Below are 13,602 nucleotides of genomic sequence, written 5' to 3' on the forward strand. Positions count from 1 at the left end.
GAATATAAATAATTCTATTATAAAGATACATGCATGCATATGTTCAATGCCGCACTATTCATAATAGCAGACTTGGAATCAACCCAAATGCCCATCAATGATAGACTGGATAAAGAAAATGTGGTATATATACACCATGGAATACCATGCAGCCATAAAAAGGAACAGGATCATGTCCTTTGCAGGGACAGGGATGGAGCTGGAGGCATTATCCTCAGCAAACTGGCAAAGGAACAGAAAACCAAACACCGCATGTTCTCACTTATAAATGGGAACTGAACAGTGAGAACACATGGACACAGGGAGGGGAACAACACATATTGGGGCCAGTTGGGGGAGTGAGGGGTGGAGAGAGCATCAGGAAAAATAGCTAATGCATGCCGGGCTTAATACCTAGGTGAAGGAAGGGTTGATAGGTGCAGCAAACCAGCATGGCACATGTTTACCTATGTAACAAACCTGCATATCCTGCACATGTATCCCGGAACTTAAAATTTTAAAAAATCATCAATAATAACAATGAAAACAGCTAACGTTTTTGGGTACTTGCTATGTTCCAAACACCGAACTAAGCTCCTTACATGCATTATCTCATTTAATCCTCCCCAAACTTCCATGATGGCAATAGTATCCTGGTCCCTGTTTTGCAGATGAGACACTAAGGCACACAGAGGTTAAATAACTTGCCCAAGATCACACAGCTAATAAGTAGTAAGATTCAAACCCAGACCCAGACCCTGCTGTCAATCAGTATACTTTGTGACCACCTAGTGACGTCACAGGAACCACACTTCCATCAACTATTTTAATGCCCTGAATGCTCATCCTAATAAATGCACATTAGACTTGAGCGGGTAAAAATTCTGAATGTACTGAGTCTTCTACCTTGGGCCAATCCTTCTCTTCAAAATGAACCTGCATGGGAACCAATGCAGAAAGTGGAAAGAGACCCCAGACAGGCCTGGCATCTGTATGCGTAAGACAGAAAACCATCTCCCTGCACCCCTACTCCCAGTTAAAAGGCTGTGGGCATCTTTGAGCCAATGAATGGGCTGCTACAAAGAATTCTGGGAATCCCAACCCCTCACAGTTCTGCAACTCACAGTCCTGCAAAAGGTGAGTACTAGAATAGGGAGGTGGGCATATAGGCCAAATACTCTGTTCTGCCTTCCAGGAGGGAAAAAGCATGCTACCCAGGAAGCTCACAAGTGACATGTGGCCCATGGGCATACCAGGGCTAAAGTGAAGGATGGACTGCTCTGTGGAAGGAAGGAGTGAAAGTGAACAAGAGGCATAGGGCCACCTGCAGGAAGACTGAGAGGAGGGAAGGAGGAAAGCTGGCTTTGGCAGGGAGGGGAGGCAGGAGCAGAGGGAGCCAGAGGATCGGTTCAGGCAGTGAGAGAGGGCAGCCCCACTCTATTTCCCAGGCTGCTCTCTGGATGCAGGCAGGAAGGTTGAGTGTATTACACTGGCCCCACCTCCAGAGGCTCTCTCTGCAGCCGCTGGACTGGACACAAAGCGTGAGAGACAGAGACACCATCTCTGCTGATTTGTACCTAACTGGTTCCTGTTGCTGAGAGCCCACGTGTCACAGAAGCCAGGGCAGAGGCCCCACACTGCTGTCTGCATTTCCCAGGTAAGCAACTGTCTGTGTGTGAGCCAGGAGTGGAGAGCAAGGCCTGAAGGCGGTGAGCAGAGAAGAAAGTAGGAGGCGGCTACCTAGGATGCACTTTAGTACAATCTGGAAAGAATGAAGGAAAGAAGAGGGGTATGGGCTGGGGTTGCAACAAGCCCTTAGGGTAGGCTTCTGCAGAGTGTTGACGGATGTATGAGGTTGGGGAGTCAAAGGCTGCATTTGGTCCACTCTTGGTGGGCAAGTGCAGAGGAAGTTCCAGCAAAGGACTGCTCTGACAGCCTCTGGGGACTAGCACATCTGGGGAGCAGAGGGGCCCGCCATACCATGGCATCAGTGTTCCTCTTTCAGACCAGGTATATTTGTGCAGAGTTTGCCAGAAAATCCCTCCCTGTGCCCCTGCCTGCCTCCAGGTCTTCCTGGTGGTCGAGAGCATGCTTGTGGCAGCGATAGGAGGAAGAAAGCAGGACATATTCACTGGGGATATGGCTTCAGATGGAGGAGGGATACCTCATCTGAAAAGAGAGTCTCCTGACGGGCTCTGGAGAGGAGATTGGTTAGCTAGTGGAGGGCTGTGTGCCACCCTAAGGAGGCTCCCCTGTGGCCCAGAGGAAAAGAATGACACACAGACTGTGGAAAATGGGGTATTTGTGCTGGAGGTGGGGTGGGGAGCGGGTAAAGTCAGTGATCTGTGAACAGTGCCACAGAAACAGGCAGTATGTTGTCGTAAAGAGGGAAAGAGACCTAAGACATGCGTTTCATACAAATCCAGCATCCCTTTGCTTTCCCTGCTGGGGGACCCACAGCCCCGGATCAAGCCTGCTGGTCTGAGCAAGTTCTATGAGGTTGGCTAGTGGTATGTCCCCTCTATGAACTACACATTCACTCCCTAAGATCCACTATGCTGAAAATATGTCAGACCTGGGCTCCTGTCAAAAGGCATGCCAGTTACCCTCTGCCATGTGATGGGTGAGGGAAGCAGTGAGAGAAGAGGAGTGGTCCCTGGGCTTTAGGGCACAAAGAGACATGAGATGCTGAATTCCAGTCACAACTGCAATGTGTCCTCCCTCCATCCATGGCTTCTGTATCCAGAGTAGAAAGTGAGGATTCCTCCATACTGCTCCCTCTTCACACACACGGGGTAACTGGGCTCATGATCGGGCAGAAACCAGGGAAGAACAGTTTAATGAGATGGGGATAGGGTTAATTGGACCAGCCAAATACAAAGATCACTCCTTTTATCCAGTCTGAGATGGCAGTGAAAGGTGGGCAGAGGAAGAGAGAAGGAGCTTTCAGAAGGTAAATACTCAGTGACTAATACTCTTGAGCACCCCAGGCAGTGGCCTCTGCAACATGGGTCCTGGCTCTGATGGGCAGCCACTGGCCTCTCTCTTTGGCGGAGGGCAATCTGGGTCAATGAAAGCAGGGAGGAGCCCAGCAGCGAGGCCCTGTAGCCAAGGTTCCTTGGCCCAGAAAACACAAGGGGCTTTGATGCCTGCAGAAAGCCACGGCTTTTCACCCCAGGATGCTGCAGCTGCTCTTGGGCACAGCCCAGCCCCAGAGCAGGCTTCAGTCTGAAGGCTACAGCTGGGAGGCAGGACCATTTGGGGCTTAATGGCCTTAAAATTAGAGAGAAACCCCACTGCTGCTGTCTATGAGCTGTGTGGCCTTGGGCAGGCAAGTAACCTCAATAAAGCTCAGTTTCCTGGTCTGTAAAATTGAAAGAATAATATAGTAATAATAGCATCTATCTTTTTTTTTTTTTTTTTTTTTTGAGATGTAGTCTCACTCTGTTACCCAGGCTGGAGTGCAGTGGCACGATCTCAGCTCACTGCAAGCTCCGCCACCATGCCCAGCTAATTTTTTTGTATTTTTAGTAGAGACGGGGTTTCACCATGTTAGCCAGAATGGTCTCAATCTCTTGACCTCATCATCCGTCCGCCTCGGCCTCCCAATAGCATCTATCTTAAAGTTTGCTGAGAGGAATAAATGAAATTATGTTTGTGAAGCACTCAACATAGTGTCTGGCTCATAACATGTGCCCAGAAAAATGAGAGTTTTAATACCCCCTCTGGGATTCTCAGAAGTTTCTCTCCAGACTAAAGCAGATTTAGCCCTCTGGTCAACAGTTGTCCCCCTGGAGAGGCCCTCAGTACCCTGCCTCTCTAGTAACTCCTTTAAAATCTGTCACTCATCCAATCCTTGTTAACCAATCCTCCAGCAGGCTTTCTCCATGTCTTCAACCTAAAATAAAATAAGTTTGAAAATAAAACCCAAATGGCTCTCATGTCTCATGTGTTATGTTTGAAATCCTACATCTGGCTTCTTGAGTCAGGAGATGTGTACCCCAGTGGACATCTGTGGTATGCCAGGGGATCAATATGGCACACTTGGGGGAAGATTAAACATTTAAACCCAGGTAACTTTAATACTCTTTTCTATAAAACAAACGCGACTGGCAGGGCACAGTGGCTCATGCCTGTAATCCCAGCACTTTGGGAGGCCGAGGCAGGTGGATCACAAGGTCAGGAGTTCAAGACCAGCCTGGCCAAGATGGTGAAACCCTGTCTCTACTAAAAATACAAAAATTAGCCGGGCATGGTGGTGGGCACTTGTAATCCCAGCTACTCGAGAGGCTGAGGCAGAGAATCACTTGAACCAGGAGGCAGAGGTTGCAGTGAGCCAAGATCGCGCCACTGCACTCTAGCCTGGGTGACAGAGCGAGACTCCGACTCAATTAAAAACAAAAACAAAAAAAATGAGACATAAAATGTAAACTCTCCTGAATGTTTATGATGAAGCAAAATTTCAAAGACAGGTCAAGCTCTCAGTGGGCATCCTCTGCCCCCGGGTGCTTATGGGTAGCCTTCCTGGCAGTTAGGAGTTCCTCAGAAGTTACAAGGGCCTGAGAAGCCCCGCTTAATCAGTGAGGGGCAACTGGTGCCTTCCTGACTCACCCTCATTCTCCCAAGGGCTGCTCCTTATCTTTGGAAGAGGTGGCCTACACAGCCCAGGGCCTGAGAGGTAACCCTAGCTGACACCATCATGGGATGGCAGACTTCCATTCCTGGCAGGGACAGCAAAAGCCAGCCTGGTTTCCAGCTTCCTGAGTGGGGGACACTGTAAGAGTGTCTTAGGAGGACCACAGCTTGGTTCCTACCCTCTCATCGAGTTGTCCCCCATGCTGACAAAGGACACATTTGGTTAGTGGTTGGGGATGAGCACCCTAGACAGAACAAGGCACAGCTGGCACCCAGCAAATGCCCCACCCTGGCTATTCCTGACAGCATGGTCTCCTGGGGCTTATAGCAAGTGGGATCTCCAGAGGGAATAGGATGACTGGAATTTTCAGCAGAGCCAGGCCTCTGTCCTCAGTGAGGCTCAACAATATGCCTGACATGGAGACCAGTTGGAAACAGAGCTATAGTGGGAACCTCAGTCCCTCTGCTCATGAAAGTGATTAAGTACATTCTTTGTGATTTTCTCTTCGTACTTTTCTTTTTGCAGGTATCCTGAGCCAAGCAGGATACTCCTCCTCAGAGGAGCAGGCAATAGAAGCGCCTGAACATCATGGCACAAGTGGACTCCCAGGACAGGTGGGGAGAGGCGTCTCCTCTCAGCAGCTTGACTGAGGAGGCTCATGACACCCAGATGCTGAGCATGAACTTAGAGAGTGACGATGAAGATGGTGGGGAGGCCGAAAAAGAGGGCACCGCTGACCCGGTGGCCTGTCCAAGGGGCAGCTCCCCAGTAACACACGAAAATCCTGACTTGCCATGGCCCCATCCACTGGGCAAAGAGGAAGAGAAATTCTCTGACTCCTCCAGTGCTGGGGGCATGGGGCAGAAACCAGTGGAAATGTCTGGGAAAGCCAGTTGGAGCAGAGATGTGACAAAGATCAAGGAGACCCAGGGTTCCCCGGGAGCAAGCAGAGCTCTGGGTACCCTTCCCAGTGGTCTCGCACACAAATTGTTAGGTCAAATGCAACCTCTTGGGGACCGACTACCTGCGGGTGATGATGGAGACTCGAGGGCAAACCAGGACGCAGTCTTGGATGTCCCATCCAGCTTCCCCAGCAATGGAAAGTATCTCTGTGCGCACAAAAGTGTAGACACGTCCGCAGGGAACTCTTCTCTGTTGTGTTTCCCCAGGCCGGGGAGCAACTGGGACCTTCCCACGCAAGAGACACATACACCAGCCCAGGCGTCGGCCACCCCAGCCAGCCTGGCTGCCGCGGTCCTGGCAAAAGCGCGGAACAGCAGGAAAGTACAGAACCAGGCGGGCCGGCGCGAGGGCGGAGAGGCTGAGGCGCGTCCCTACAGGTGCCTGCGGGGCGGGCGGGCCTTTCAGAAGCCCAGCAAGCCGCTGAGCCCCGCGGAGACGCGCGGCGGCGCCGCCAAGCGCTACGCGTGCGAGCTATGCGGGAAGGCCTACTCCCACCGTGGCACACTCCAGCAGCACAGGCGCCTGCACACGGGCGAGCGGCCCTACCAGTGCTCCTTCTGCGACAAGGCCTACACCTGGTCCTCCGACCACCGGAAGCACATCCGCACCCACACAGGCGAGAAACCCTACCCGTGTCCAGACTGCGGGAAGGCCTTCGTGCGCTCTTCGGACCTGCGCAAACACCAGCGCAACATGCACAGCAACAATAAGCCCTTCCCGTGCTCCGAGTGCGGCCTGACCTTCAACAAGCCGCTGTCGCTGCTGCGCCACCAGCGCACGCACCTGGGCGCCAAGCCCTTCCGCTGCCCCGCCTGCGACCGGGAGTTCGCTGTGGCCAGCCGCATGGTGGAGCACCAGCGCGTGCACTCGGGCGAGCGGCCCTTCCCCTGTCCCACCTGCGGCAAGTGCTTCACCAAGTCCTCCAATCTGTCCGAGCACCAGACGCTGCACACCGGCCAGAGGCCTTTCAAGTGCGCTGACTGCGGCGTGGCCTTCGCGCAGCCCTCGCGCCTCGTGCGCCACCAGCGCATCCACACTGGCGAGAGGCCCTTTCCTTGCACGCAGTGTGGCCAGGCCTTTGCCCGCTCTTCGACCCTGAAGCGGCACCAACAGATCCACTCCGGGGAGAAGGGATTCCTCTGTGCCGAGTGCGGCAGGGCCTTCCGCATTGCCTCTGAGTTGGCCCAGCACATACGAATGCACAACGGAGAGAGGCCCTACCAGTGTGAGGACTGCGGCCAGGCCTTCACCAGGTCCAATCACCTCCAACGACACCGAGCCAAGCACGGCACCTGCAAGAAGGAGCCCATCCCTTCCTCCTCTGACGAGTGAAGATAGCATCGTCGACCTCACTACTTGGAACCTTCCCAGGTGGACCCACTCGCATGGTATTGCCAGCCTCACTGGTCAGCCTCGCCTCCCAGTAGGTCGCGGGTCATGAGTGGTCTATTTGATTATTTATTTGATCCCTTGAACAGAAAGTCACCACCGAGAGAGCACGCAGGTGGGTGGTTTCACATCAGTGGTTCTGAGTGTCCGAGGTCATAAGCAATTGGAAAAGGGAAAGACAAAGTAGTGGGAGCTGATCAAACGTTGAGTTCCTTGGGTTGGGGAACCTGAATCAATCAGAAACTGCTTCTAGAATTACATGCTGGGCACTGGGCAGGGCTCCAGGGATAAGGTGGGGAAAAAGACTAACCTGTCCTACCCTCAAAGCCATATGCAAATACTGAAAAGAAGGCATGAGGGGCTGGTCCTCTTTAGAGAAAGATGCTTTTTGGTTTTTATATAAATAAAGGAATCCCCAGAAGTGGTCCCTGTGATGAACTCCCCCGAAGCAACGCCGTTTTTGGAGGAACTCAAACCCAGTCCAACATCCCATCATTTCACTTGACTGCAGAAATGGCTTTACCCTTAGGATATATCTTTATGAGTCTTGGCTTTGAAGTGGAGAAGGGCTTTATCTTAGAGAAGGTGGTTTATGTCATATTCCAGTTATTCTAGAAGTTCAGGACAGCCTTAGCATCTGAAAAAGAAGCCCATTCCTCTTTATAGTGGAATTTAGTAAGTAGATCTAACCCGAGTCTCCCCCACAGAATTCATATAAATTCATATATGCCTTCTCTCTGGCTGCCTCTTTTCCTGTTTGCACTCTGAGGGCTTAAGTCATATGTGATATTTACAAAGCAATTGGCCCATTTACAGAGAGACATATATAATTTCTCCACAAAGGCTTGACCATGGTTCATGAAACCGTTTGGGTTCATTTAAATTTGTCTGAATCGTTAGTCTTGACTTGAAGTGAACAAAACACCCTTTGCCCAAGTGCCATTGGCTTGTCTGCATTTCAAAATCATTAAAACCAGGTATGGAAGCCTACGTGCTCACAGTTATCTAATGAGGTTATTTCAAAGTTTGCATTACTAACAGCCATTCTGCAAAGTGTATTGATGCGTATAGTGATCTGTATAAAGTCAGTAGTTTTTAGCTGAACCTCAACTGTGAGGAATCTATGACTCCACAGATGTCCTTGGTGCACATAGGCAAACGGCACTTCTCATCTTACTGAAGTTAAATAAGATATTCCATAAGAAGGTATAGTGCCCTTTTTGGGGGAGTACCTTTAGTATATTCCTAAAATTGCCACCAAAGAATGCCAAATCTGAATTTCTCTTGGTTTCCGCCTGATTTGGAACTAGGGTGTGACCTCTAAATAGCATTCTCATGACACATGGGGGCGCCAAAGAGAAGTAAGAGAGATAGCTAGATAGCTAGATAGTCTTGTGTCTTGTTTGACCAAGGTAACCTTAATAAAAGAGTCCCTCCCCATCCTTTACTGTTGATGGGACCTTGGGCTTCAGTTTCTGCATCTGCATTGGCAAAATAGAAATGATAGTAGTAGGTAAAAGTTAGAGTGATCCTACTATATGACGGAAACTTTGGCTGGATGCAAGAGCTTTAAATTGGTAGAAAAGTCACAAGATGAGCTTGTGACTATGAAGAGAGCAAAAGCTAAATTTTTTTTCTAGATAATCAGTAAAATATTTGAAGACTGAAGGATTACTCCTTTTCATTGTATCCTTTCTTGAAGATGGTCATTAGTATAGTTTTTACAAATTAAAAAATTTGGTTTTGTTTTATAATTTTTATGGAGTTGTTCGCCAAAGCCTGGTTGCATAGGAGTCACCTGGGCTGTTTGTTAACCATATAACTTGCTGAACCCTAACCTTGAATACTGATAAAGGTCTGCAGTGTGGTATCTAGGTATGGCTTCCACATGGGCATAGCTTTGGAGAAGGAGTGAGCGTACTTGTTAATAGGCAGAAATGCTGGATTTGCTTGTGCTGGGTATCTTTGGTGCTGTATACTATGTTTCTGGAATATAAGGGGTAGAATGTACTGAACAGGTCCAAGAGAAGTTCATTAGTCCTTCAGGCCTTTCACAAAACAACTCAGATTTTAAGGAAAATTGTCCCAACCAGTCTTTTCTCACATCAACTGCAAGGGTCATGCTGAGTAGGTATTAGAGAAGAAAGGAATCCCATTGGAACCAGTAGTCACAGATCACTGGACCAGACAGTGGTACACAAGTAGAAGGCAACAGTACATGGAGTGGACAAAAGAGAAGCCAACCAGCTGTGAGGTGGCTTGGGACAAATTCTGCCCAGTAGAGTCTGTCCATTCAGAGTGGGGGTAGTTGAGTCACATCTTTGGAGAAGAATCAATGCTTGAAGACAGGTTATTCTGTCTTGCATTTGTGCCCCAAATTATGCCGAGCTACTTTCTGGTTTTCTATTAACCTACTGTACATCACAGCACACAATCTTATTTCTCTGTTATGTAATTAAAAATCAGGGTAAAGCCAGGTGTGGTGGCTCATTCCTGTAATCCCAGCACTTTGGGAGGCTGAGGTGGGAGGATTGCTTGATCCCAGGAGTTTGAGACTAGCCTGGGCAACATAGTGACACCCCCATCCCTTTAAAAAAAAATTTAAAAATGAGCCAGGTTGGCCAGGTGCGGTGGCTTATGCCTATAATCCCAGCACTTTGGGAGGCTGAGGTGGGTGAATCACCTGAGGTCAGGAATTCGAGACCAGACTGGCCAACATGGTAAAACCCCATCTCTACTAAAATTACAAAAATTAGCTGAGCATGGTGGCAGGTGCCTGTAATCTCAGCTACTCGGGAGGCTGAGGCAGGAGAATCGCTTGAACCCAGGAGGCGGAGGTTGCAGTGAGCCAAGATCACACCATTGCACTCCAGCCAGGGTGACAAGAGTGAAACTCCATCTCAAAAAACAACAACAAAAAAAATGAGCTAGGCGTGGTGGCACACACACATAGTCCCAGCTACTGGGGAAGCTGAGGCAAGATGATTACTTGAGCCTAAGAGGTGGCGGCCGCAGTGAGCTGTGATCATGCCACTGCAATTCAGCCTGAGTGACAGAGTGAGATGCTGTCTCAAAATAAATAAAATAAAATAAGGGCAGGGCCTTCTTTGTGACAAAAAGAATTTAAAGCTTCTCTCTGGGTTAATGCTATTTCCACAGTACAGGTTGCCAAAATTAATTTGAATATACCCAGTAAAAATGTTCATTTATAAGTTTCCACTTAATAAAAATTCCCCTGATGGGTTCACCAGTCTATAGTGCTCATGACTTGTATTCTTTAGACCATAATGATAATAGCCAACACTTACATTGTGTTCAGTTTGTGCCAGGAACTGTTCTAAATGTTTTATATATGTTAACTGTTTTTTATTTTATTTATTTTTTTTTTTTTTGAGACGGAGTCTCGCTCTGTCGCCCAGGCTGGAGTGCAGTGGTGCAATCTCGGCTCACTGCAAGCTCCGCCTCCCGGGTTCACGCCATTCTCCTGCCTCAGCCTCCCGAGTAGCTGGGACTACAGGCGCCCGCCACTGCGCCCGGCTAATTTTTTGTATTTTTAGTAGAGATGGGGTTTCACCGTGGTCTCGATCTCCTGACCTCGTGATCCGCCCACCTCGGCCTCCCAAAGTGCTGGGATTACAGGCGTGAGCCACCGCGCCCGGCCCATGTTAACTGTTTTTTAAAGCAAACTTATAGTGATTCTTATCCCCATTTTTTTAAGATTAGGAGATCAAGGGAGAAAGATACCACAGCTAGAAAGTGGCTGGCATGGTAATGATGTGACATTTAGACATGCTTGCTCCAGAGACTGTTCACAGGGCCAACTGCCTCTGTTTGGAATGGAGTTGTTGATGTGCATTTTTAAAGTGGATGACAATAAATTCAATTTAAACGATGATAAAAATTGAAACACAGCACAGCAGAAATCATGGCATGACTCAGGAACAAAGACCTGTGAATGACTTAATGGATCTGGGAGAGTCTGGGTTGGCAGCTCTTAATCATTAATGCCTTGGGAACTGTCAATAACCTAGCCAGGGGGAATAAATTGGAGTTAAAGGAGTAATACTTCCTTGAAGGCCCACTGTTGTTTCATATCACTGGCTAAAGAAACATTCTGTGCCTGTGCCTTACACAGAAAAATATACCAGCAGTTAATCTTGGCAGTCAACATTTACACACTCTATACTCTAAATGCATGCACATTGAAAAGCTATATTAACCTGATATGAACACAATAGATCACCCAGGAATTCCAACTAGAGCTTTAAAAATCTTGCTTGGAAGAAAATTTTGTGTAAAGCATTAGTTTAATTGCCAGAACACTCAAGCAGATGTCATTGCTAGACTCAGAACTAGAATACGAACTACAAACTCAATGACCCATGAACATATTGCCAAAGATGGAGTGACTCAATGTTTCATCAAACCAGAAGAGGGCAGCTGTTTAAGTTGACAGGAAAGCTCATTTTTAACATCAATTTCCCTCTTTCCATTCTGCCTTAAACCATGCCAGTACAATTTTTCCACTGTCTAGATAATGTTTTTATCTCTCTCTCTCTCCTCCTCATTTTTCTCCTTAACCACCCTCACCCTACAACTTTCAGTCAAATTGGTTCAGAGTTTCACTGTTTAGGAGTGTCAGGAACTCAGCAGATTGGTTCAGCAAATGAATAGAACTGCTATAAAATATAAGTTATCACTAAGATTTAAAGAAAAACACCTCTTGCTAAAAACAAAGAATACATGGAGGAGGCCAAAAACAGGGATAGAGGGAATCTCTTGTGGTAGTTCAGATGAAGTCAAGGACAAGTGGGGACAGAGGTAAGATGAGAAGATGCCAGAGATTTCAGGGGTGGAGTTAATAAGACTTGGTGAAAGGATAAAAATAGCTACCATTTAGTGAACACTTTTTAGGGATTGGGCACTACATTCATTATCTCAATTAATTCCTACAATAATCTGTTATGAAAGGTCCTTGAAAAATATTCCCACATGGGGTCTGCTACAATTTTCCTTTCCAGGAACGCAATCAAGATTAATAGGTCATGCTATTGTCTGTTATTGTTAAGCAAAGGTCAATAAGGTCTACGTGTCCTCTCTAAGAATAGGCTGCCTGTCTGCAACAAGGAGAATATGTAGCAAATTTCTTGCCTTTTGGTTTAGAAGTTATGCCTGCTTACATTTTTATTTTTCATCATCACTGTGGTGGCTTTAAAAATGTGTTCACAAATTCTTTGACATACCTCCCTTCGAGAGTGGAGCCTAGTTTCCTTCCCTTTTAGTGTGGGCTGGACTTAGTGACTCGGTTCTAATGGATAGAATAAAGCAGAAGTGATGGTGTGTGACTTTGGAGGCTAGGCATAAAAAGTACTGTGGCTTCCATAGGATACTTTGTTTCTCTTTCTCTCTCTTTTTCCCTCATTCACTTGCTCTGGCAGAAGACAGCCACCATGTCATGAGTAGCCTTGTAGAAAGGCCCTGTGGTGAGGAACTGGGTGTTCCACCAACAGCCACATCAGTGAGCTTGTAAGTGGATCCTCTATCCCCAGTCAAGAGTTCAGTTGACTGGAGACCTGGCTGACTACTTGACTGAAACCTCATGAAAGACCAACAGCCAGAACTGTGCAGCTAAGTGGCTCTCAAATTACTGATCCTTGGAAACTGTGTAAAATAATAAATACTTGTTTTTTTTTAAGATGTTGAATTTTGGTTGGTAATTTGTAATGCCACAATAGATAACAAACAATAATATAAAGAACAACTTCCTCCTAACGAGTAAGAGACTAGTCACCACAAGCCCTGATTTCTACCTTAAGTAAATTGCCAGAAGGTTTGGAAACATGTCTGCTTCCTCTTGCCACATTCTCTCCAATGGCCACCCACTAAGGCTGGTTGAGGCCCAGTTGTTGCATAGGTACCCTTGTGTAATCTGTCCCATTGCCAAGTGAGCCTTAATAGCTCCAGGGCCCAGGAAGAGGGAGCCTTTGAGAAGGGGGCAGAAATACCTGGACACCAGTATCACATCTGATAAGGAATTTTAAGTATGAATCCCTTTTGGTCACTCTCTTTCTTGGTATATTTCAATTCTTAATTCAAAGATAAGTAAATTAATGTATGGTCTTTCCTAGAAAGGGGAGAAATTCCTAGTTCTCCAGAGCCTAAAACACAGTCCTTTGAGGGCAATATTATAATATTATCCCCATTTTGCAGAAAAGGAAACACCATGCAAAGGATTACTGCCAGTAAAATTACAAATGTGAAGGAAAGCATTTATTACAAGTATACTAAAGATGGTGCTTTTGTATTGATATACCAGTCCTGAGAAAAGTAGTAAAGAACTAAGGATAAGGATGAAATTAGAGTGAGTCTGAAAATCACTCCAGAGTTTCCAAAATGCTATAACCAATTAGATCTGCAACTGTTTCCTAAATCTTCATGATGAAAGTGCTTCTGAACCTTTTCTTGAATCACAAGCTACTTGAGAATCCAATAAAAGCTGCGGACCCTATCAAAAACCCCTCATTACTGATGTTTTGTGTTACAATTTCAAGGAGTCACAGGCCTCCTGAAGCCCATCAACTGGCCTAAAATAAAGATTCTCTTTTGAATTCCACTTCCAAATATGTCTCCAGCAC

General features: G+C 47.2%; 1 protein-coding gene across 1 annotated transcript; it reads left to right on the top strand.

Moving 5' to 3' along the window:
• Positions 1 to 1,416: 1,416 nt before the first annotated feature.
• On the top strand, positions 1,417 to 10,242 carry ZNF648 (zinc finger protein 648). Its single transcript, XM_004028008.5, has 2 exons — positions 1,417 to 1,636; positions 5,141 to 10,242. The coding sequence occupies exon 2, from the start codon at positions 5,204 to 5,206 to the stop codon at positions 6,908 to 6,910; it is 1,707 nt and encodes a 568-aa protein (XP_004028057.4). The 5' UTR covers positions 1,417 to 1,636; positions 5,141 to 5,203; the 3' UTR covers positions 6,911 to 10,242.
• Positions 10,243 to 13,602: the final 3,360 nt, after the last annotated feature.

This window comes from Gorilla gorilla, chromosome 1 (genome assembly GCF_029281585.2).
Source record: "Gorilla gorilla gorilla isolate KB3781 chromosome 1, NHGRI_mGorGor1-v2.1_pri, whole genome shotgun sequence".
Classification (NCBI taxonomy): Eukaryota; Metazoa; Chordata; class Mammalia; order Primates; family Hominidae; genus Gorilla; species Gorilla gorilla.